This window comes from Lonchura striata, chromosome 1, assembly GCF_050655825.1.
Source record: "Lonchura striata isolate lonStrDom1 chromosome 1, ASM5065582v1, whole genome shotgun sequence".
Lineage (NCBI taxonomy): Eukaryota > Metazoa > Chordata > Aves > Passeriformes > Estrildidae > Lonchura > Lonchura striata.
The window spans coordinates 36,691,500-36,718,433 of record NC_140703.1 but is presented as its reverse complement, the minus strand read 5'-3'; the positions used below and the strand labels follow the sequence as shown (position 1 = coordinate 36,718,433).

Below are 26,934 nucleotides of genomic sequence, written 5' to 3'. Positions count from 1 at the left end.
AAATTAACAAGCAAAAATGTAATAAAATCTAAAAAGGTTATTCTATATTGCACTGTGTTATTACAACCTTTTTATATTACCATCTATTGCAAAAATGCCAGGCAGCTAATTAAGGGAAGAGCTTTCTTCTCAGGTTAAGTAGAGCACCTACATTTCTTCAATTATTGTATAGTTGGAAAGTGTGTCCTGATTCTGTTCCCATTTAAACAAAAGAAATCAAGTCAGCATTATAGCAAGTTTTGGGTGCTTCCTCTCAAGTGCCTTTAGCAAATGTACAAAATGGCCAGGCAAGAGCTTGAAATAAGCAAGCTATGCTTTGCACAACCATAGTACTTCTCATTCAAGGACTTCAGTGCACTGATAAATATTAACTCCCATACTGCTGCTCTGAAATTGGCAAGGGATATATTTAAGTATCACTTGGTTTGCTACTGAAATGCATCCCTCTTTTTATGCTTGGACAGGATGCAGCAGCTGTTTAACAACACACATGAATATTAAACAAGAGGTTTAGAGAAGAAGTAAGGAATACTTAATCCAAAAGGCAGCCCAGAGGGATTTACACAGGTGGATAGCAATTACTTAAAGTAACAGCCTCCGAACTCCACAGGTAATTTTGTTCTTCAGTCACCTCCACTTCACATTTAAATTTGCTGTGGCTTTTAATACTGGAGGACTTTGTAGGCAGTGAGTCAGCACTAAACTGTAGCGAGGGGAACTCTAGCACAAAATCAGGGCCAGAATTGCTAGAATCTTCTTTTTATTCTGAAAAAATGAAAGAGGTGTCTTAAGTGATCATCACAGCACACTAAGATTTTGGCTTTATGCTGCTGAAAGAGGCTGAGTAGCTGTTTAGATTTCAGAGAATTCAATAATTAAGCCCTCAAACAGCTATTCCACCACTCAAATACTATCTCACTGATGAACCTCTATTTTCAACAAATCCCACCCAGTAGAGAGCATCACACTCAGCAGCAAGGCTCATCAACTGGCACAGGGTTTCTGCCCTATTTCTGTTGGTGGCTGCACCAATGGGTTATCTGCCGCCAGTGCAAGGAATTCACCACATGGAAATCACAATTTGGAAAAAAACCTCTGATTTGCACAGCGTTGTCTCAGCCTCATGTCCTGCATTACAGAGAAACCTCTTTACAGTCTCCCATCGCAAAACCTACTTAATATCCAGCTGTCTCAGCATGAAGAGCCAAATTCTTTCTTGGGCAGACAAAATTTTTAAATAAGATTATGATTCATAACAGGACAAAATCCACCAAGCAGCCATTCAAGAAGGGCAATAAGGATATTTCTGTCTGTGCAACAGAAATGAAACAAAGAGCAGACAGCTTTCTTTTCCTATGAAACATCATCACCAGTCATTCCTTTCTGTGACAAAAGGAGAAGGCATTTTCAAAAGATCAGCATTAGTTTGGTACCTAACCACCTACAAATTTCTGTACTATTTAAACTGGAATGGGTGGAGGCATTTTGCCAAGGAAATCTCCAGAATTATCTCTGTAAATACGTCATTTAAACACATTTTTTGTACTTCAAGCATAATTTTTACAGGCTAGCCCACTCTGAGAGAACCTCCAAATTACTTGCTCTGTTGTTACACCCAATCTACATCAGCACTTCCAGTCTCAGGGTTATATTAACAGCTTAACTTTTACTTACTTATCCACCAAAACCAATTCTGGCAGGGCAGCCAAGCATTCATCTTAATTGAAAACGTCACACTTTTTTTTTTCATGAAATTAATAAATGAGGTCACCAGATGGCTCTTTTAGGATCATTGAGCTAGGATTCTTGGATTTTATGTTCCTTGTATGCTTTATAATTAAAATCCTTAACATTGCCTGCACACCACATCAATCAGTGCTGGCACCCTCATATGACCAAAGTACCTCCAAAAAACACCTGAGTTCTACAAACACAGAATCCTTTCCTGAATCCAGCCTCTCATGTCAAAAAACTTGACAGCAGATCCGGGGCCACATGTTATGAGTGATGTGCCACGGAGCAGCGCTAGAGGGACTTTTCATTTGAGATACATTAATGAATCCATTCTCCTAAACAGAATTTACTTCTTAGAAAGGTCAAGTGTCTTTTATTGAACAGTTAATTTCACAATCAGGTATTCAACTGCCAGATGGCTCCATGGTAACATCAACATTTTATGTAGTTAAAATTTGACCTAGTAGATTATCACCATCTTTCTCCTCTCTAATGCTGAGGAGTGGGAAAACACATTTGTATGGTAAATTTGAAAGACTGAACCAGGCAATACATTGCTGGCCCAGCCAAAACCCTCTGCAGGGGCACAATTCCTGCACCTCTGCAGAGAGCTTCCCAAAAGTGAAAGCAAACCCCACATTTCCCCAGGTCCTTTAAGCTTCTGGCACAGAATTACTCTATATCTCCACCTGGCATTGAAAAGTTTTGTATTTCATTAAGAAAAACTGCACAAAACTGTAGTCTGAGCACCTTCTAGGCATTTGGATATGGTGCATTTAAGCACCCAACACCTTGGAGGCTGATCCATAGGAAGCACACAATATACACTACTGCAGTATGGATTTGAAATGAGTTTGGCCTCCATGAAAGCCACCTGGACATATTTATTTTCACCTCAACCTAAGCAAATCTTTGGACAGCTAATGAACTGGCACAAACAGATGTTGCTGAGAGATGTGCTAATCGAAACTTCTTGAGAAATTCCAAATAGCTGGAAGAGAATTAAAACATCCTGAATTGAAGTTCAAAACACTGGAAACTCACAGGTACATGGGATAAACTTTATGCAATAAAAAATGAATTATACTTACAGGGCCCTGACATATAGCAATGTTTTCTGTGCCTTAAAGAAATTATCAGACTTCTGGTAAGCAATTCAGAACATTTTGAAACAGAAAACACCATGCTTACTGTGGAAAAAAATAAAATAATGCCAACAGATATATGCATTTGAAATCAGTGTAACCACAAGATGTCACTCTAAACTTTACTTAGAGGAAGGGTTAGGCTACTTCAACTTTTAATAGCATTCAAAGATACTTTTTTCTAACTGTATCTATAGCCTTTCACATTGTATTTACAAAACTTAAAAAATAAATTAATTGCTACATGTTAAACACAACTAAACAAACATGAGAAAGGCAATCTACCACACCAAAACTTACTTTTAAATCTTCAAAAGGCAGGCTGGGTATGAAAATATGATGAGAATAAAAACAGAACAGCCTTTTGGCTGGAGAGGTTAAAGAAGAAAAATAATGAAGTTACAGTTTAGTTCAACGCTGAAGATCAAAAACAACTCAAAATGCAAGATTTGGGAGAAAATATCCACTCGACATTTCAACCCTGTATTTATCCATCTGTCTCACTGCAATTAGGTTGGATTTCTCCTGCTATACAATTACTGTCTGCTTGGAAAAATACTCCATTTTGCATTAGAAATCACCTAGTTCATCTAAACCACCTAACTATTGGGATAAAAATTAGATCTAAGAGAAAGGAAGGAGCACTTTCAGTAGCATCAGCATCTCTAAAAGCTCAGGCAGTGAAGGCTCATGTGGAAGCACCCAACAGTTTTGACCTTTCTTTAAAACATGTGTTATTAATACCATCAAAAAATGAAAATTATGAAGAGCAGCTCTCTTTACTAACTTAAAGTCTAGAAAATCACCATGCAAAATTAACTCCAAAGCACTGATAAGGTTGCCAAGGTAAGTCCAAAGTTAGAAAGTGTCACATTTTAGGTGTATAGCCACACATTGCTTGTCCCTCTGCTCTGACACTTGATTTAGTATACAAAGTAGACCTCTGGGAAAGCTGCCTCAGTAAAATTTTCACCATCTGAGGAGTTGAAAGGCTGAGAGCAATAAGAAGATTTCCTGAGGGTTCTTTAGCTTAAGAGCATTAAATGCCACCCTTGGAATTAGATCCTACCCCTGACTCCTACTGATAGTCTCACTGAGGTCAAAAAGTCACACACACAGTATTTTTCAAAAATTATCACCCATCAGATGATCCTCATGTTTTATGTACCCAAAATGAGACACCGAGACAGTCTTGCTGGAATAATGACACTTGCTCATGCAGCTGGAGCTGTGGTCAGTCATGGGAAGGGGTGCATGTGGTGATGTATCAGGTCAGAAGTGTCTCCAATCAGGCCTCAAAAAGAGGAAGATATTTTTACTTCTATTTCTCAGGGCTTCAGTACCACCTCTGTAGCACCTCTCACAGGGTAAATAATGATGGGAAAGCAATGAACAACCATGAGCTGAGTAGTGCCCCTTCTGCACACTGAATGAAGCAGGATTTTTGAAGAAAACAAGTTTGAGGTCAAATAAATAAGTATCAGAGTGTATGTATGCACAGGAATTGAACTCGGTTCACCAAACTGGCTTAGTTATAAACACTGCCCTCTGATCACTTACCTAATTCTCTTGTTTTCACATTGTTTGGAAATACCATATCCTTTTTGCATAACACAAAATAACATAATGGAACATAATATGTAATGATAATTTTTATAAAAACTATTTTCTATTTCTAAAGCCTCGGGTTTTATGCAATGGTGCCTTAATCACCTGTATCAACATATATTCAATGCCACATTACTATGATGACACAATGAAGACAGGAAAGAACAAATTAAAAACAAATTCAGTCTTTGCAAAGAGCACCTAATTATCTCAGAGGCAGATCAGGGTGACGGAACACAAACACAGAAAATGGACCTCATAAGAGACAGCATGTAACAGAAATGAGCAACACAGTCTGCAGCATTTCTTTTCAAGACACACTTTAATACTCAACAGAACTCACAAGCACAGAATAATACCTGAGCAAACTACAGCAGAAGTTTGAGATAAATACAATATCCACAGTTACCTGTCACAATATGTATATATTAATTCATATAGGTATTCTATATATAGACATATATATTCACAAATATATACAGGTATGTGTATCTAAGATTAAGTAGTTTACTTTGATACATTTTATTGTTCAGTGCTCAATCCTAATTGCACTTAAATCACTCCCATCAGTATTTTTCACTGACTCCTACAACACACTGGAAGCACAGGATTCAGTAAGAAGAGTACTGAGATTCCAAAACATCCACAGTGGCTCATAACAGCTTTGAGAAATATAAGGTATAACACTCTTCAAGGCTATAATGTTTCTTTGATTTTAAAATTACCATGCAGTCTCCTAAAAAAGTTATATTTACTGAACAAAAGTCTCATCACAGTCTAGCCTAAAATGACTCTGCAGACCAAAACATTAGCAAGGGAGAACAGCTCTGCTATTTTAGAGACAAAAATAAACATTGGGATTAGTGATGGAACAGCTTGCTCCAGATTATTTTCTTCCATTTTATTAGTAGATGTACAAACTACATTAGCAAGATATAAATCCAGTATTTCTTCCTTTAACACCAAAAGAAAATCATCTCTCATTGTTCTTGTATATTCTGTCAGCCTTAAAAAGGAAACTGCATTATTCAAAATAGAACCAAATTATCAAAATGAATCTTTTAATAATTAGTCTCTAGTTCTCCTCACAAAACAACAATAAGGGGTTATCCCTATTTAATGCAAAGAGAAAGAAAAGCTTCACATTGGGACAGCAGCCACACACTAACAGCTGCTGCAACTGCATTTTATTAATTCTAATCATACACAGAAGCCACATGGCCAAGATGCTCTTAAAAAAAGCACCAAAAAACAAACCCTACAGAAACAAAAACCAGCTTTTATTCCTTGCTGGATATTGAAAACCAACAACCTCAACACTTCTCATATTGCTCATGTTAAAAAATGATTTCTTTCTAATAGCTTTTGCGCTTCTAATCACAAAAGTCCCCAAAGGTTCCAAATTCGTTGTCTGAGATGTAAATGTTGTCATTCATGGGTTAAAAGGCAGCAAAACACGAGCAGAGGGTTGCACTAGGATTACAAGTGATTATGTATTACCCAGGTTGTATCAGTGCTGTAATCGGTTTCTTCTTGTACTCAGGCTGAGAATCCAAACACAGACCTGGGCTGGGATCTTCTATTTATCAGAGTTCATCAGCATGCATCCCATAAATGCAAGAGGTAGCAGGGCTTTGGTTTTGGGTTGAGGTCTTTTCTGGTAATTCACAAGCTTTTTAATATTTCAGTTATTTCAAGTAAAAACTGTTTTAGGGTACCCACACAAGATTCCCACATCTTTGCACATACTTTCCCTCAAGGTGATAAATAGCTTTCATATTAAGAAGCTGGCTACTCACATCACCAGGCTGGCCAACAAGAACAAGGAGCACCATGCCCTGGCTCTCTTTGCTCCTCACCTCCAACTAGTAAGACATCACATTAACATGTATTAAGTCCCAAGGAATAAAGCAATTCTGAGAAACATTTTAGCTCCTCCATCACAGACACAACTAAGAAAAGCTGGGTAACATTTCAGACTTCAGCAAAACACAAAGGCTGCCCAGAGAAGCTGTGTGTCTCCTCCCCTGGAGACATGCAAAAGGCATCTGAACACAATTCTGAGTGATGCGCTCTAGGGAACCCTGCTTAAGCAGGGAGGTTGGGCTAGCTGATGTCCACTTGGGATGCCAGTGGTCCATTCCAACCTGGCCCATTCTGTCAGCCTATGAATCTCCCTCTCTAGTATCTCCACTCCTCTACAGCAACATGATGTCTGTCCGTCATCCTTCTCCACGTGCATCCACCTGTCAGTTCCCACCAGCTAAATTTGGGCCCTCTGCCCACTGTCAATGCAACCCGATAGAAGCAAAGAAGCCTTATTTCCTCTAAAGGATCCACAGGCACCATGGGTTGGGAGGAATTGTAAGAGATTGAGAGAAATCATAACAACACAGGAGAAATTGCACTGCCATGGAAGTAAAAACAGCAGTGGGCCAAAACCCACTAGAAATCAGTTAGAACAGATCTGCCTTTTTATTTTCTTTTTAAGAAGTGGTCCACTCCTTGTGGCCAGACTTTCACTGAAGAAATGCAAGGGTTAGCTCCTCCAGTTGGCCGCAATCCAGCCCCCAGCTCATAAAAAAGAAAAATCACACAGCTTCAAACCATCCCAAAGATTGAGCACTACCTTTAGCTCTTTTGAAAGAAAGCACAGAAATTGCTTACTAAGGGAGTTGGACTTCAAGAATAAAAGAGCTGCAGCTGTCTTCAGGCAAAACAAAAGCTGCTGTTGAATTTAAATTTCGGTTCTGCGGTAATTTATGCTGCAACAAAGAAAGACGCCAGTTTGGGAAAGTAGGACTCTGTGCAGAGTAATAACAGGCTTCCCCATTGTCAGAGACATCATTTGAGCATCTCTCAAATGTGACAGCACTGAAGAGGTTTTCCACATTTCTTTTGCTCCTCAACATTTTTAATAGGGAGGGTTTCAATATTTTTAGATACAGCAATAGAAGAATCTGTATTCCTCAGTCAGGGAAGGTCTGAATATAAATCTCAGACAATCACCCCAACAACACAAGATTCCCAAGCAAGCAAAAATCAGTAGGGGTTTTATTCTTTGACTTCACAAATGGTGGATGCAGGCCCTCAGCAGAAGAATTGCTTAATGTCTCTGGGCTGGACACAGGTTTGGCTGCACTGGATTAACATCTGAGGAATCCAGTGGTGTTACTGTGAGTGAAACAGCCTGACATGACCAGAAACCACCTCACTGAGAGCAAGTCTAGAGGGAAATGACATAGGAGACAAGTGACCTTACATCAGGAGCACTGCAAGGAGTTGAGCACACAGAACACAAGAGTGAGACGAAAACATCTACCAAGAGCAAGCCTAGCAAGTATGAATAGGCAACACACAGTGGTGCTTTCCTGTGGAAAAGTTTCCCAGCACAGAAATTCATTTCATGTCCTTCTGGTCCCTAAAACATGGACACAGTACCAACTACCAAAACATGCTTCCTCCTAGGGACTGGGAAAGATGGGTAGTAGCAAGCAACAGTCACCATTGCCTCACCTCAGAAAGATGACTGTCTAACAAGTCCTCCATCTGGATTTCCTCAGTACTAGCAGCTTTATCAAGAGCCTTGTGGAACTGAACATTGCCTTGTTTTTTGTGGTGCCATGAATGTTAAATGCCTACTCAAAGAAAGAAGTACAAAAGAGGTCTCAGTGGTTGTGAAGTAAAGTCTGAATATATGATAGCAGTGTTTCTTAAAGACAGATCACAGAATCAGACAGTAATAACTTTCAGCATTCAATAGATTATTCCTATGCCTTTTGTCCAAATCTCAGCACTACCATGTATGACCAGCACTCCATTTTTGCATTTTCTGGCCTCTATAAATGTTCTTCACACTACTTTGGTACAGGCCTTATCTCCAGCCCAGGACTGTGATGCAGGTCTGCTTTTCTTATCTTGTATCCTGCTTTTCATATATCTATTCCCAAGTTCTGACCCACCTCCTTCCCTCTCTTCTTAAATTTCATTAAAAACTTTCTCCTTAAACACAAATATGCCTCAACAAATTCTTTGCCTTATTACTAATCTCCTGTATTTTCTTCCTCTCCCTGTATGGTCAACAGTATCATTATTCTTCTCAGCATTAAAGCCTACATAATGTGGGGGCCATTTTTCATCACTATTCTTAGTTGACATACCTGGCTATGCCTATCAAAATCTTCCTAATTTTTAATTCTTGGAGTTTTCTTTTTATGACAGTGACATGTTCCAACATTCCATCATTACTCCTATGATAGGTTCCTCTCCAGTTTTTTTTCATACCTAAACTATCTAGAAATTTAACCATGGCCCTAAGTGCAAGAGAAATGTCAGACCCAGCTCACAACTTTGTAGACACCAAGGTAAATCAAACTAAGACAAATCCATATGAATCAAGCCTTTGGCTTGCTTCATGCTAGCTATAATAAATACTTGCATTTCTCAAAGACTATGCTATTTTTAATAGATACATATGTCCTAAAATAATTAAACAAAAGGGAAACTTGCTTTAGAACTTTGAAATGTCCTCTTTATATACCCTATCTGTCCTAGGCACCTTCCAGTAACATGGAAGAATACAAGATTTAACTAGGTCTCTGGAATTTTGGAGATTAATGTAACGCTACTGATTTGTACTGCCACTTCATTTGTACAATCTTTTAACAGAAGAGTAATATGAGATTGCAGAAAAATCATCTGACTTCCTTTCTGACTTGTTTTAAAAGACATGTTATAATAATCCATTTTAAGAATTATCAAGTTTTATTTAAAAGTGAGCTGAATGAGGAAAAGAGTCTAAAAAAACTGGCCTACTGGAAATGTAACACTGTATCCTAAGTCTCTAAGTGCAGGCTGTGACACAGATGATAAATTCTGTACCAGTAATGTTTGCTACAGCAATTTTTAAGATGAGTTTCAGAACATCTGCACTATCTTGCAAAAATAGTACAATACTATTAAAAAAAAAGGTGATGCATATTTTAATTAGAAATATGGCATTTTAAAATTCAGGCAAAGGTACGCAAGCATGAAAAAAAAACCACAAGATGTGGTCTCAAAGTCCACAGGAAATACGTCACTGACTGCAGATTGGGTTTATCCGAATTTTAGAAAAACCTATGGAGATTAGTTTTTACCTAATACTGCATAAGATGATTACAGTTATTTGTGGCACTTTAATTCCTGCTAGAAACAAAATTATGTTTTATAGAGATGTTTCTACAAAAAAACCCAAACAACCCTGACATAAACCTCTTTTATCCATTCTCATTCCACAGAACCACCCTCTAAGCTGTGGAATCATGCACTTTTCTTAATGAAATGAAGGCTAGACAAATACATAGCAGAGGTTTCTCAAAACAAATTGTACTACACTATGTACTGCATTATTAAAATTTATTAAGTTTTGTAAAGAACAGAACTGGAACAAAAAATATTTGGTTGCCCTGACACATCCAGATGACTATTATTTACTCTCTTTCACAATTTCCCTTTTTTATCTCAGCACAATGTCTCCAAGATGCCCCATTATGAGACAATCCCAACAAATGAGGCATTTGGATTTCTGGAGGTTTCATTTCCTCTTCCTTTTAAAAATGTTCACATCAGCACATGTGCTACAATTTAAGAGAACCTTGTGATTTTACTATCAGCTAGCTACAGATGAACCTACAAAAAGAAAAATCCCTAAAAGGCCCTAACAACAGAATAACTCCTCACTACCCATAGTAGAGTGGGTAAAATCTTTCTGGTCAATGAAATCTAGAATTAAATTAACAGTAATGTCAACATCTAAATTCATGTTCTTCCCCTTGCATGCTCCTTCTGAAGAGTTGCTCCTCCTCTCTGCTCTTCGGCCTGGATTTTCAAAGCATTGTGTTTGGGCCACTGGGGTCTAAGTGGCACTCCAGAGACTGCAGTTCCACATGTCACTTTGAAAATGTTCCTCTTAGCAACTAACTCAGCTGTCACTGAGCACAGCCACTCTAGCAAGAAGTCCAGCAACAAGAACAGCCCAAAGGGAGAAGAGAACGCTTTTAAACACTAATTAAAATGTAAAAGGACAATCCTTCAATAATCCTTCTGTAAAGCACTTACAGAATTTTTCCTTATTGTAGTGTCTCCTTGCATGTGTAGAATATATGCAAGAAAAACATTGAATCTTCCTTTCTCTCATATTACCCCACTGTTCAGTAGTCCACATTTAATATTTACGAAACACATTGAAGATAAAAATAGTCACACACACATTGAGAAGCCAAGTTCAAAGATGGCTGAATCAAATCATCATAATCACACAAGCATAACTAAGAATAAAAGGAGCTAGACTATCCTTGATTTGAAAAGTGACTTATTATTTTCTTTAACTGTTGTTGCTATACTCAATTTAAGACACCCAACAGATTTTCAAAGCCTTTTGGAAATTAATAAGAATTGAACCCACACTTAAAGAGCAGAGATGGTTACAATGGATAAATTTATTTCTAAAGGAACCAAATTCCACTAAAGTTGTGAGAGTTGGCACATAATTTTATGTTCACCTCATTCCTCGTAAGAATGCACACCTCTGTATCCAGTTCTGTACAAAAAAAAAAATCATTTTTCATTAGGACTTACAGCCTAAATATTCAAAAGGTCAATCATGCTGGATATAACCAATATTTGACAGCTATAAATGAGAGTGTTTTGGAAAGCAATGAACTTTCAAATTCTGGAAATTAAGTCTCATTAAGATCAGGCTCAGAAAAATGGACACTTTCAAGACCATTAGACATTCTGCAAATATAAAAGACAAAGGAAGATTAGCAGTACAGAACTTAAGAAGAGACCAGAAGCTCTGCCTTAAGTATTCCTTTGTGTAGTGGCCTGATTTATACATGAATAGAGAAACTATGCCATGAAACCAAAACAGATGTTATGGAAGTGAGGGTCTTTTTAAATACTAATTATGCAAAAACCTCATTATTGATTGTGTAATAACATCATCTGCCACAATTAAAATGTGAGGGATGTCTCCTCTCACAGAGGATTCCAGAATCCAGACCAACCAAGTAACAAACCAAATGTACTAATGAGAGACTTTGAACATGTCTTGCAATTCCCAAATCTCTACTATAAAAGGAAGCATTTAAGAAGCAGGGAAAGACATCTAAAGGCTCACAAATTAAAATGCTAACTTCTGTAACACCATACTCCTCTATCTGTTATTGTAGCAATCAAAGGATGCAAGTTCTTCTTTGGATTCAACCTTATTGTAGATATAATCACTTTTTCATTTCTAACACGTTAGAACAGATATTTTAGTGCAGCCACACACAAAGCACACATGTTGTTGGAAAACTATGATGTACCCTAATTACTTCCAAGTAGTGCAGAAGTAAATGTACAACTAATGTCACTTCTGTGACTAGCATATTTCTTCAGTACACATTTCTATATCCATAGTCACCTTCATAAAGACAATATGGAAAGGTCCAATTTTTTTTCTCCTTATTTTCAAATCTATTGACAACTATTTGGTAAATTCAATTATTAATCCCTTTCCTTTTTTAAAGCATAGAGAGCAACTAAAATTATGCAGAGTTTATAAAATAAAGCTCATCGCTTTAAAGAAGTTAACAAAAGTTACAAGTAAAATAGCACTAACATTAATGAATTCCATTTGCAGGAAATGTTAGAGACTGGTAGTACACATTTTCTACAAATGCTACGGGAATTCCTGAAACTAGTCCCAGACCTCCATTGTCTTCCCAGTAATAATGCATTATTGATGTGCTTCCACTTTTATGACGCATAATCATAAATTTTTCCATAACTGGCCTTGACTGTAGCTCTGCAAGGAGCACAGCTGATACTCTGGCTTCAAACAGCCATAAGCTGAAGGCATGTGGACTTCCACAAACATAATTTGTGTTAGGAAATGCACCCTTGAGACAAGCTCCTCACAAAATGTAGTTGTGCATGAAGGAAGGGCCATGAAATGTGAGCAAAAGGGCAAAGGGAGGTAGAGCAAGGGAGATGCACAGTCACAGGCACCATTTCCCATGACTGGCGGCCCAGGCACAGCACAAGAACAAAGAAATGCCAAGGCAAACATGCATGACCTTGAAAACATTATACATAACAACTTATGGAGGTTGCTTTATATAAGGCTCCAAAACAACGAGCGCTTGATTTTAACATCAGTTACAAGATGAAATAGGGATCTTCAAGTGGAAGAAAGACAGTGATACACCAGCACATCTATTTGAACACTGCAACACCACACAAATGGGAACATTCTGTGAAACTGTGTCCTAGAGCAATTTTCTTAACTCATTTTTGAGTTTCTCTGCTGAAACATTTCACAAAAACATAATTCAAAACAACAAAAATTTTCAAGGCTACTTGGTGACAGTGAAATCCATTAAACTTTGATAATTTACCTGTGAAGATGGCTTCATCTTTGCATAAACAGTTATATCCTACTCTGATTCTATATTTTCCATTAAATAAAGCAAAGCAGCAAAGTTAAGATATTGAATAATTACTCCTAAACTTTTATTAGGTTTCTGTTACTTTTCCTTCTCTGTAAGTATGAAAATACCTTTAAAATATCAGGACGATGAGTTTCTGCTCAGAGAACCTGTAAGGATTACTTCAACATGCTTTTCACCATAAACACAAAATTAAATAGTGACTAATAAGAAAGTTACTAGGTCTGACCTAGCTTTGGCCTCCAAGACAGTGCACCTAATACTAAACATTAGTACCTACCTAGGAGTGCCTGAAACAAGCTGCTCTTAAAGATGCCCATCACCTTTCTGATGGCTTTTTTCAGTTGTTGCTCTTCTGGCTTCCGCAGTTTTTTGCAATATTCTTCCAGCAGTACTAAAGCTCGGTCAGTATCTAAAAAAAAAAAAAAATACAAAACAACAATGTCTTCATTAGCTCTGAAAAGTATCTAAACATTCAAATGTTAACTACACATTTTGAGAGGCATTCTTCACACATACAAGCAACATTTATAGGAAGTGTTTATAGAATCATAACAGCACTATGGCTGGAAAAGATCTACAACATGAAGTCCAACTATTAAATCAGCACCACAGTGTTCCCCAGCAAACCATGTCCCCAAGTGCCACATCCACATGCCTTTGGAACACTTCCAGGGATGGTGGTGTTACTGCTTTCTGTCATTAGCTGTATGTCACAAATAACATATGCAACACTGCATATGGGAAAATGATCTTTGGAATAGCATCTATAACAAGTGTTCAACTCCTATTTATCCAAGACCATCTGGAAGTTATGCGGCCTGGACCAAATTATAGCTTGCAGAAGCTACAAAATTATATACAATAACCATTATGGAAACCCATGCAGGAAAACTGGCCTTAAAATATATTCAGAGAAGACATGAAAGTGTTTGCTTTGCATCTACAGCACTCAGTTCTCTGACTGACAAATGTGTATCTGAAAGGCAGGTGTCCAAGAGTGAGGCTGGTTTTTTTTGTTCCCTCAATACATAAAATTGCTATCTACCTCTTTGGTAAATGAGGCTTTGATAGCAGACTTTCATCCATGTACTGGCTCAAAGAGAGCAATCCAGTCTTTCTGTAAGAGCCCAGAAGAGCAGAGCTCTGTTTCTCCTGCTGCTATTATCTTTGTGCAGTCACTTGCCAAGAGCGTGAGTGACATGTAAAATTGCATGAAATCCAAACACCATCATCTTACAGAGAAGAAAATGGAGGAACATGGAGAATCAGATTTCATCTGTCCTTCTCCCCCATCCCAGTTAGATTCCAGAAATGTACACAAACATATGTATGACACTGAAATATCTGCACATGCTTTTGTAATTGAATTGCCACCAAGCTTTCAGTAAGATTCCCAAACACTTAAACCCCCCAAATTAATAATTAAAAGCAACTGCCTCAATCTAAATTTCTTCCATTAGAGATTGCCTTTATAATTATTTTTTTACTAAACAACTAAAATAAAAAATTTCTTTTTCACTGTATAAAGATTGTCTGTCTTTGTTCAGGATCTTGATAACTCCCTGTATTATAGACCTTGGGAAGTGACAACCAGATGAGTTCACATTAGGGCAGAGACACAACTCAGATTCTGTAACCTGATCACATTCTCAAATTAAAAAAGGGGAAACTTTTAATCACTTGTTAAAATTTTAAAAGATGCAATGTTTTTTTCTTTCTCCTCACAGAAATTCTACCTGGCTACAGGCATTTTATCAGAGAAATGAAAAACATAATGAATAAAAAGGAATTTTATTTAAATGTTTTTATATGTGCACAGACGCATATATATAAATATATAGAACCATTAAGGTTGGAAAAGACCTCCAAGATCATTGAGTCCAACCTTATGAACATATCACATAGATAGGAAGATTAGGGAACATTTTATAGCAGTCTAGCGATTACAATGGAGGAGCTCACAATCCTCTGCTTTAATCCTACCTTGAGGGGGTCTCCAAGAGGAACCCCTTCTTTCTATGACAGCTATCCTTAAGGAAAGTAAAGATTAGGCAACTGCACTTAGGACCACTTACAACCCATGCAGAGAGAGAGAGAGATCAGCCCTTTTAAGGGCACATCACAATACGTGAGCTGGGCTTCCATCAAATTGCCCAAACCAAAAGCACAGCCTTGAAATAAAGCCCTGGATCCAAGTTGGATATGGTTGGATACAAAGAACTACTACTGCATGTAAGCTCAGCTACTTTTGCTTTTAAAAACCCAATCATACCTTTTACTGACCTCATGACTGTGCCTGACCCACCTGAGACATCTGTACTTTCACTGACACACTGAACATTCTAGCCACCCTCAATAAAAGAGTTAGTCCATAACTAAAAGCATGGGTTGGAATCAGTAATTTACCTTCTCCCAAGCACAGACATGCATATCCATGGTTACTTATAGTAAAGTGAAGCCAGAGTGATGGAAAACCACTGCAAAATATCCAATATGGAGGACACATTTTAAGAGTAGAATGAAAAACTAGGAAAATAGGATGTGAATGCCTCTTCCACACCAGGGATACCACTCTCTTTCTAAATGACTTGGTGAAGCATGCTGACATCCCCTTCTTCATTAATCATTCCTTTCCTAAAGTGTACAGTCCATATTTTAAAAAGTACAAAGCTACAAAAAGTAGCATCCTTTGAGGATACAAGTAGTTTTTATTTTCACTTGAAATACTATTTTTCAATTCATGAAAATGCAAAGACTACTTTTGTTGCTACTCCTTGTTGTTACTACTTTTTGTTTACCCCAGAAGAGTCCTAAACTCTAGAAACTGAACAACCAGCAACAGAGTACAGTTCCAGTGTCAAATCTAAATCCCAAATCAAGTAATAATCATCCTGCCTAATTTTCCTCTCTAGCTTTAATAGGCTACATTAATTTTTACTCCATCCCTAAGCTCCAGCATGGAGCTGCATCCTTTTCCTGCACAATCTCACTTGGCAGCAGTGTATCTAGTTTTCCAAATAACTTGTAATAGCCATTATGTGCTGGGTGATTCAATCAGGACACCCAGGTATATCCTGATCCTGACCAAGAGTATTTCAGCATGTCAGGGACAGGGGCTGGTGCAATCACTACTGCTGGGGTAGTCCTGAAAAGCTAAGGGAATTATGGAGACTACTTGAATCTCCAGTCAATTTATCACCAGATTAGGCTTTAAAAAAACTTTCCCCCTTCTTGATGAACTCTCCTGGCTATAAATTACTCAGAACTAGACCTTTATACGGATTTGACAGTATTTAGCATGATGGGGCACAATCCTGCTCAACACCAGCATAGCACATTCCTACCTCTGCACACCACAGCAATAGGAAATAATGTAATGAAATGGCTCAGCTCAAAAATGCTAAGTACTCTCCCCAAAAAAACCATTGTCAATGCCCAGCCACACCCAACACAGATGCAGTATTTTTTCTTTTGCAGCTACAAAGTTTAAGTACTATCTGGTTGCAAGAATGGACTACAGCACAATACTCAAATAAGAACCATATTCCCTGTCACCCAGTTAAGTGGCAGTTTTTGAAACTGATTTCCCACACATTCTTTTCATTAAGAAGAATGAGAGATTGGTGGCTTTCATGAGGGGCTGGATCACTGTATGGATTACAGTATTCAATAAAGCACACAATTTATAGCAGCCAAAAATAAGTCCTGTACCTTACAGAGTACATAAGAAATGCAACCAAAAATATTTGTCCTATGGAATCACTATTCTCCAGTACTAACACTGAAGCCAAATTCAAGCAAGATGACAAAACCACCAAAGACACAATTTAATATCCCGAGGTTGGCCTCTGTGTGGATCCTGAGTAGGTCTTTTGTCTGTGAACAAAAGACCACTGAAAAGTCAGCATCAGCTGCGCCCCATGAGGCCTGCTGGACACAGATGTAATTTTTTTTACTGCTTCTTTGTATTTTATGACACTATTTTTAAATTGATCCTATTGGCTTTGAAAGATGACTTTGGTAAGAACCATTGAGAAGATACAGTCCTACAAAAACATGCTTATATTCTTACAGTCAGTAAATGCATTATTGCTTTGTTTAAATAAATCTTACTCAAAACATCTTAATACAAGTGTAAGAAAGACATTTCAAGGAATAAAACAGCTTTTACAGTCCTACAGGATTTTGTCCAAGAAGTTTTCAGTTCACCCAAACTAATTCACAATTCTGTAAATTCTATTCCTTATCACTCCACAATTTTTTTAAGTGGTTCAGAAGTTTGTGGCTTATGTTACTGATCAGGGAACAGGTAATTGCTACAATACAGCAAATCAGAGATATGTAATAGTGACACAAAACTACAGAGCAGTTACTTTATTTACTGGACTCCCTCAGAAAACTTTCCTTCCTCTATCAATCTAAAGTTTTTTTTTCACACAAGGAATCATTCAATTTTTCTTCTACAGAATGATTCTCTGCTTAATGCGTTCACCTGTGCAATACTCAAAGAGGAGGCAAATCCTTTCCTCAGAGTTATTTTACTAGATGGTATCATTACAGAATATGCCACACTTTATAGCACCCCAACTGCACAGCTTTTTCTGTGATGTTGAATTTTAAACTTCAATAAGTAGACATTTATGCTGTAGAGTAAAATAATCTATGGGGGCAATGTTTACATATCTGATACAACAAATACAGAAATGGTATAGAAAATTGTACAGAAAACCCAAGTTATATTTTAACAAAACATAACTTTAGTATATCTTACAGACAAAAAGTTTTCTGGGGATACTGTCAAAAAGAAACAAAGCTATACATCCATGCACATACAGAGTAACATGCACTATATAACAGGAGAAATTAAATTAGCACCAATAAATTGTTTCCTAAAGCATTGCTCTTAAAATGTAAGCCACACATATGAAAGACTTAAATTATGCATACTTAAATCAATACTGCAATAATTTTATCACCTACTTTGCTAAAATGGTATCAAAATCAATTCCACCTACTACTCAGGGTGATATCCAAGATCTGGATGCCACTTAGAATACTAACCAGTACCTTGAATCAAAAGCATTCCCTTCCTCTGCTGGTTTGATTTCTATGTTCTCATATCCACTTCAAAACTCCATGTAGGCAAGGAGACACCATACTTCACTGCAGTACTTACAGTAGAGTCTTGGTATAATTGAAGCATCTGCAGCTCTGTTGGTGTGGACTGTTGAGTTGATTTTAAAAGTTTTTATGCTGCCATATGGGACTGAAGATGATACAGCCCTGCCCATACATAGCAGGTCACATACCACACCATAGCATAAACCCCAGAAACAAGTTTCTTAAATTTCTCCCAGGTGTTTAGGCACACCATTTATCCTTCAGATGAACTTAATATACTACACCTGTAGATAATTTAGGTTTATCTGTAAACTTCAATAATTAATTAGGAACAGGTTTGACTAACAGGATTAACTGAAACTATATGAGAAAGTAAAAGTGATTCAAAAAACCAGTCTCCAAGCAGCTACATTTTCAGTCCAGGGTTTGTTGAAATGGAACCACCACATAATTCAAGCAGATGCTGCTAAGGCCATATATATGCATGTATGGGTATTTTCAAGCCATTGAGCTCCTTCTGGCCACAGTAAAGTCATATAGGTTGAATTCTATATGGACCCATATATGTAACTGGCCAGGACCAGTCACTGATTTTGCACTCAAATTGTTGTGCTTTGAACACCCCCAGTCTGCTGAGAGCTGCTGCTGCTTTCCTTGGGAGTATGATCCTGTCATTCAACTCCTGCTATGAAGCAAGGTAGCTCAGAAGATGGAGAGAAAAAAAAAAAACGAAAATACAATTCCAAACTCAATAAGTTCTGCCCTGCACATGGAAGAAATCAGACTCAGCTGGTTAACCGCACCCTGCACCAGCACAAGGGAGTATCAGGCAGCCACTGCCTCTCAGGGAACCAAGTCTACCACAGCCTCTTGCTAAGTTTAGAAACACATTTACATTTTTCTCCTCCCACTGGCACCAGAGTTTGTGAATGAAAATATTTTTGGGGAGCAACAGGGTGGAAAAAAATGTTAACTTCAATGAAAAATAAGGTTTCATTGAGATATTTAACATTTATCGAGAGACATTTTAACATTAGTTGAGATCTAACTCTAACTGAATTGATAAGATGAAAGGGTGTTTTCATTTCAATTTCTTTTTTAAATTTCTTAATCTATTTTTTCCTAAAAGGGATTTCAGTTATCTTCTGACTTGCCAAGTCTGTTTTAGAGGTGAATTTTAAAAGAAATGCCAACACATTTCAGGAGACACTTTACAGGTCTTTGAGAACCAGAATTGGGAAAATGTAGGGCATTGAAGCAGGAAAAGGCATGAAGAATGGTGGAGAAGAAACACAGGAGCCAAAATAGAAGTGAGAAATGGAACCAGAACACCAGGAAAGGGAGCAAGGAAGTGTTCTCAGTGATCTTTGATAACTTTAGAAGAAAAAGGATCTCAAAAACTACTTTCATTTTGGAAAGTTCACACCTTCATTCAGATCACCAAAAGAGACTGAGGAGCAAACACTGTTCCCTGCCTCCATTATTTAAAGATGTCTTGATTTGATTCTCTGGTCTGAAATTCTCAAAAAGTTAAAATGAGTTGTTACAGATCAGCAGGAGGGAATGCAGTTAGAAATTTCCAGGCAACCTGCCTCAGGACTGATCCAAGTCAAACCTATCTAACTCATTTACCTTCCCTGATCTTCACACAGACCATCTAATGCAAAGGAATAAATCCTGCTAATACACAATACTCACTACCCACAGAGGAAAAGAGCAGAAAGCAGAAAGTTAAATTTTAGAATGAAATTCAAGAAACAGTACTCTAAGCTGGCTGAGAAAAACATAAGCTGTAAGCTCCCATGATTCAAAGGACTTGAGAACTACTCGACAAATAATAATCATAAAATATTTACATATAAACATTAATATGAGACACATATTAACCTAGTAGTCTGCACAGAGGGAAAGCAGACAGGGAATATGTGTAAAAACCAGAAAGCTCCCAGCATCCTGAGCCCTTCATCTCTTTAAAAGGACTAAGCAACAATCCAGAAAATGCAGCATATGGGTTATACAACCTTGAGGGAGCATAAGGCGTGACGTATGTGACAATCACCCAGTGTGGCAAGCACTCAACAAGCAAAAGGGTTAAAAATAACAGCTCCTCAGGATATGCATGGCACATAAATCCATCTTCTGTCCTGCTAGGAAAAACAAGGGGACAGAAAAAGGAGGGGGGTAATCATCAGAGGAATTACCAGGCAAGCTTGTTTCTAGGGGTTTCAGCTTTTAGCAACCAGATTGGCACACAGAGGAGGCTAACACATGGCCTCTGGAGATTAACCTTGGACAAGTGGAGAGTCTTTCAAGGAATGATATTTCAAATTGAGGTTACATTCTGAGTTGCCCTTGCTCTCCATTAACTGTAAAAAGCGTGACATCCCTAAACTAACCATAGCCTTGGTGAATTATCTGCACAACTGCTTTCCTGCAGAACACCAATTTAGGAACAATTCCATTGTGAAGCAGTGTTGGTCCATTCTAGACCATGATGCTGTCAGCAGACAAGAAATGGGCCAGACAGACTGTGAGAACTGCTATGCAAGTACAAATTTCTCAGAACAAGGCAGTGTTACATGCCCAGGTATATTAAGGGGAAACCAGGCATGCAAATGCCAAGGAAATCTGAAGTAAAGAGGACAAGTAGCTTAGCACTGAACAGTGTTACCATGCAGTTGTGTTATTGCATGTCTCTCTGCCCCACACAGCTGCCACGGAATCGCAGAAGTTGTTCACCAGTCTCTTGTTCCAGAATATTGATTTGAGCAGATGATAAAATGCAGAGGGCTAAATGTTCTGCAAGTCAGATTGCTTTGAAGGGCAGGAGTTGTGTTATGAGTGTCAGCTGAACTCTGAGAAACAGAAGAGACACAGAGCCTGGAGGAGCCCTATGAGGTTCACAGTTTTCCTCCCTGCTGTGCAGAAGGACCCAGGCTTACACCCAGATGGCATCTAATTGCACTGGTAACCTCCTGCAATATCCACAAGATCCCTCACCATCTGACTTCAGTGCTTGAAGGTTCTAATGATTTTTTCCTACTACATAAAAACAATAATGTTTTGTTATAAATCAGGACAACTACGTGTCCTCCAGATGTCAATTTGTAAAGCAAACCACCATTATTCCCATTAGAGCCTCTTCTACACTTGTTTGATTTGTCATGTCCCTCCCCTGCTCAGTGTCCTTTTTCACAGTTCCAGCCTCCATAATTTTTGTATACTTTTGACATTCTCAAAGCCTCTTATTCTCTTTTCTGGAATTAAATTTATCTTAACACACAACCTATAAACTCAGGCTGGACACCCAGTAATGATTCAGAACACTGACTGGTGGATGGAGCTGGACAGAAAACCATCAGCTTTATGAAACACACCACACACAACCAACCAGGAAAGTGATGAGTTTGCTGTTTTGGTTGAGTTTTTTTTGGGTGGGTTTTTTTGGGGGTTTTTTTTTGCCTATTTGTAAGAATCAGACTTTTTGTCTAACTTACTATAAGGAAAACTAAGAAAAATTTCATACATCTGCGTTGATTAGTTCAATGTAACCTTGTTGTCCATGTATCTTCCAACTTGATTTTACAACATATAATCACGAATCTGGTAAAATGCTGCCTTCACACATTTTTTTTGTTTTAAATATAATTCTTTAAACTTGACTAACTGTACTAACACAAGGAATAGTATAATTATATAAAGATCAGGAAGTGGCTCAGGATAAACTCACAAACTTTACTTTAACATTTCTGTTTATCAGAAAGCATCCTGAAAACCAAGCTACATTCTTGCTTCAGAGCCCCTAGATGACTATCTGACTTCTGCAATCCCACAGATATGTCTTCCTTACTCATCCCTGCCTGTAAACTACAATTAAATATTGAAAAAATACTCAGTATTTAGTGTATAACCTGTTAATCTTAGGTATCAGACTTCACCAGAAGGAAGAGGCCAGTTAATACCAGGGGCTCACTCTGGGACTCAAATTCTTCCCATCACATCACTTCTTCTCAGGGGACCACAAAAGGATTTTAGCAACTGCTGGTATCAGCTGATCATTCCTTCCAGGGCCATTCCTTTTTTCCAAGGAGTTCTCTTTTTCCAGGTATGTTGAAGGCATGTGGGACCTGTTCATTAACAATCCTTGCTCCAGTTTGGTGACCCGACTAAGTGACCAGTTTGAATTTCAAACAAGAGAATGAGCAGATTCTGGGGCCTTGAGACTCCTTCCAAAACCAGACACTCTGCAATTACAAGTAGTTTCACCTGACCTTCTTGTTTCTGCCTTTCAAGTGTCACAATGTTAAAAATCTAGGTGTAAAAATGTTAAATCAACAATGCAAATATGAAGACAGAATGAAAAATGAAGCCACAAACCCTCAAAATGACATAGCACCAAATGAAAACCTCTTATTTATACAGCTGAATAAATGTAAATTGACATCTTAAAAATGCAAAATTATTAGAGTGCCCTGCTTTGAAGAGCTTACAATCTAATTGAATGCAAGACACAAAACTAGTGGAACTTGATGTATACTTGCAAGAGTAAAAACCAGGAGTTGCACACTTAGTACAGCAGCTGTGTATTTTTTTCCTTTAAAAGAACATTCAGTATCAAAATTAACATAAATGTGAAAATTGGTGTGAGACAGAAAACTAAGAAAAAGATGCCTGTTCAGGAATAAATAACTTCCAAACTCAGAGAAAAGAATCATTCTATTACATGAAAGAAAACAATTCAGTAACACAAATGCTTTCTAGTAATGCAAAAAAATGGAATGAGATCAAATTACCTTTATTGATTAGCAAAGGCATTATGGTCTTACATTTTCTCACATCCATGTTGGAATTTTTAATTTGAAAACCTTTGTATTATACTAGAATCTCCAAGTCAATTAAAAAAACCAACATGCGCCTTTAGGTAACAACATAAAATAAATGTTACATTTTGGACATTAAACAACTGGGTCTGTAGATTTGCAAACCCTGGGTTGGGGTTGTTTGGTTGGGGATTTTTGGTTAAAAGTACAGCTTAGCAGACATCCATCTGCAAGGCAGTGTTAACATAGTGCTCAACACCTAGATCTGAATCAGAAGGAGCCTGGAATTATTCCACTACAGCATGATGAGAGATATGCCCATACGGTCAGGAGAGAGAAGACCATTTGAAATCAGAAAAGACTGGCTTCTGCTTGTGAAACTGTAAACTGTCCAGATTCCCTCTTTCCAGGGAACTCTACATGATTCATTTCCCTGATAAATATGTTTTGAAGGAAGCATTAACATCTTCAGTCCAAAAGTGAATAGGGAGAATTGCACTGACTTGTTCTGGCAAAGTTTTGGCACACCAAAAACTCTTCTGGGCCACATCAAATAAAGAGCAAGTATTTTCTTCACATATTTTGTATGTTGGTTACTACTGCCATCACCCATCAGGTCAGGGCAGCCTTGCTGGCTCTTTCTGGGATGAATATGGCAGAGAAAACATGATCTTTATTTCTATTTTTATAAAGCTGTTGTTCAGCACCGTGTTAATTTGCAGTAAATACAAGAAGATACCGCAGTGAAACAGACCTTAAATACTTCTAATATGCAGAAACCTGGTATGACCTGACCAAAGAAGCATATCTGAGTAAGGCAGATTTTCTCATTTTGCTGAAGCAGGGACTGCAAAATCATTTTTTATCACATTTGGCCACTAGTTACAAATTCGGCTTTTTCTCCATGGTTACCCTCTGACATCTAGCTTGGCCATCTGGAACAAATTCAGAAGGAAAGAAGAGAGCATGAGAAGGAAAAAGATTATGCTTATAATGCAAGACACCATTGCTTCAACTGAGTGCAATATGCACTTAACAGGAATGGAGGAGAGGATGCACAGCTGCCTCTTGTGCTTGTATCAACACTACGGTTGCTTCCAATTCCAGTGACTAATAGTACAATAATTTATAACAATTTTCCCCCCCTAAATTAATGAATAGTGTTAATTTATAGCACTCACAGAATACACAGTGTCAGCTCTCATAAATATCTCAGATAAGGAGATGTTTTGCCACTAAAATTTATAGGAGAGAACGAGACATCATCAACCTGAGGTAAGGGAGTTATAGTGCGGTTACCCTGTGTTTTGTCTACAGGGAGTGAGAAAATGACAATTGTCCAGAAGGCAATGCAGATCTTAGGTGTGTTAAAATGCCCTTTGGAGGTGGATCTCTCTCTCTGCTGATCAAAGCAACATTCCAGGACAAAAAGCTGGGCATCCTACCTGGGTGAGGCAACTAAAATGGGATGGATCTACATTAAACATCTGAGAAGTACCAGAATAACAGGACTGAAAAAAGAGCATAAATTTCACTATTCCTAGTCCAGAGCCCACTTAGTTTTGCAGTGTGCATGCACATAACAAAGGCTTGTTCTGTATAATGCTTGCTTCTTTAGTCCTTTTGTAGGCAAAATACTTCACTGTTTCTCACAGTGGAAACAACGTCTGCCTGGAAAAACCTCACTGCCATAAAAGCAGTGACATCTTTAAATCAAAGCTTTGTGGTGAAAATTGGCATGGTTTAGATAGTCATTTTCTGACACTTGTTTGTTTAACTCTTGGAAATCTAAAATTGTGCTTTCCACAGTCTGGAAACATAACTAAAATTTGCATTGCTCCCATACTGAAATTAACTGTTAAAGCCGAGAGATAGTTGAACAAAACTTGGAGTGAAGGAAGTAGCCTTTTAGCCACATACTCATTTGAGAATTCCTATTCAGCAACTGAAAAGACAAAAATCTTGTAATACCAATTACCTGTTACAAGCAAAAGAGAAAGAAAATTTCCAATACATGTTGCATTTGCTGCTGTAAGATGTAAGAAGAGTGAAACCATATTTGAGATTTTTGAGCACAAAAATTATGATCCTAAATTTAAATTTTGTTAGCTAAAAAGAAGCTGCCAGTTTGAAAGATGAATGGGAGCTAGCATTGTCTGGTCCTTTATGAACTTTAATAGTTCCTGCTGAGTTGTTCTTAGACCCCTTCCTTTCAACAGACCAGCCACAAAGCCAGCATTACCTCTACAAAATCCAGCATTTCATAGAGCACATCTGTCAGATTCTTCTAAATGGCCCAGAAGTTGTCCACATGGATTCAGATTGGCACGTTTTAATTCTTGACATTGATGTGCTTAATAAAATCTGTCATGGAAGGCATTTTTTAATATAAAATGAAATATGCAAAAAGTTATTCCATGGCAGAATCAGTACATCTTTATAAACAAGGTGGGCAACAAGGTGGGGCAAGTCAGGATGGTATTAAAAGCAGCCCACAGGTTTCATCCAGCTACAGGTACAATCCCTCTCCCTTTGAGAGATCCAAAGTGGGATGAGGGCAGCACAAAACCCAATACTCATATCTCTGACTGCCTAGACACAGCTAGATGTGCAAGGATGACAGGGTTAGTCTAGAAGCACACGTGCAGCCAGGCACCCAGATGTGGGGGTTCCTGCTATCTCTGTGTGAATCACAAGCAGGGCTCCAAAACTGGAATCTGGTCTTCATCACAGATTAGTTCTTTCCATCACTGTGAAAGACATGAATGAATTACAGAAACATTTTTGCTATTAACTATTCTGTTGATGAATCCAAAATATGTGCAATTACAGATCTAAATATAGTCTCCTAGAGTTAATAGAAATCAAGCTAAGTAACTCAGAGAAGGAGGGAGGGAGAGCAGACATCTAAACCCATGCAAAAACCTAACTTCACTTCTTCTGTATGGTAGTATTATTTTACTTTGAAGCAAAGCCTTCCTCAAGAAATTCCATATGATTTCCATTAATAGTTCTATTCAGAAATACCCTAGTTTGCAAAAGGTAAAAATTAAGCAAAAAATAATTGATTTTTTACGTCTCAAAATTGTTCATCTCATTTCATCTCTAAATGGCACTGGGCAACAAATTTTTGTAACTACAGTCATACTCCTGTCTTGTCTGATTTAAAACTTTAAGTGTACTTCAAAATTAGAGACAAACAAAAGCCAAAGAGAAAGCTCTTTGTTTAACTGTGCAGCAAGAGTGCACCAATCCATAGTATCTCACCCTACACCTAAAGTGAGCACATCCAACACCACAGGATATTCCAAAGTCCCTTTCCAGCCTCGCTTTTTGCTGGTACTGCCAGCAAGTATGTCAGTGGAGCCTCATTGCCCTCCACAATGAAGTCAGAAAAACAAAATATTTTCACTCTAGCACATCAGGAAGTGGAAATCAGGTACTGACACATGACCACAACCAAGCCTTTTTTTTCCACATCCATAAGAAATTAAACCTTCCAGTAAGTTATATGATTTTTATTATTAAGCAAACTATTTTTTTCCTAACTATACAGGCCTGGACTTTTAAAAGCAAGATAGCAGGCATCACATCAAGCAGCAAGGTGAAGTGTAAATTAGGTGCAAAGCTATGTGAAATTTGAAGACTGGTATTAGATGTGAGAGCTATTTCAATGGTAAATTCCCAAAATACTTCAGTTGTTCTTTAGAAAGATCCACAACTGGCCAGTGCCAAAGAAAACAGTGCTTGGTAACAACTTCCAGTGATAAATATGGTATGTTTTAAAGCTTGTTTCACAGGTTTCTCTGTTGCCATACTGATTTTAGGAGAATATTTTAATCAAATCCAAAATAGCAATGCAGAAAAAAGTGCTGACAAGGAAAGGGATAATCCTGTCCTCAATGCTGATACTGAAATACTTCTTCACAGCCTACAACAGAGTATCCCACTGAGATTTCTGCAGATGCCTTCAATGGGAAGAACAGTAGACATGAACTCTCAAATTTTCTCCAGCAAAGGAAAATA

The 26,934-nt window shown here is 37.8% G+C and overlaps 1 protein-coding gene across 3 annotated transcripts in view; it reads right to left on the bottom strand.

Annotated features, from left to right (window-relative positions):
* The window catches only part of DLG2 (discs large MAGUK scaffold protein 2), a 982,636-nt gene that overhangs the window by 951,869 nt on the left and 3,833 nt on the right, over positions 1 to 26,934 (bottom strand). For 2 of the 3 annotated variants that reach the window (XM_031505123.3, XM_085593076.1), the window contains one exon: positions 13,245 to 13,376. In XM_031505123.3, coding sequence (XP_031360983.1) covers positions 13,245 to 13,376 — 132 coding nt within the window. Of the gene's footprint in view, positions 1 to 13,244; positions 13,377 to 18,143; positions 25,659 to 26,934 lie in introns of all 3 variants that reach the window. The other variant, XM_085593066.1, reaches the window with a different exon arrangement.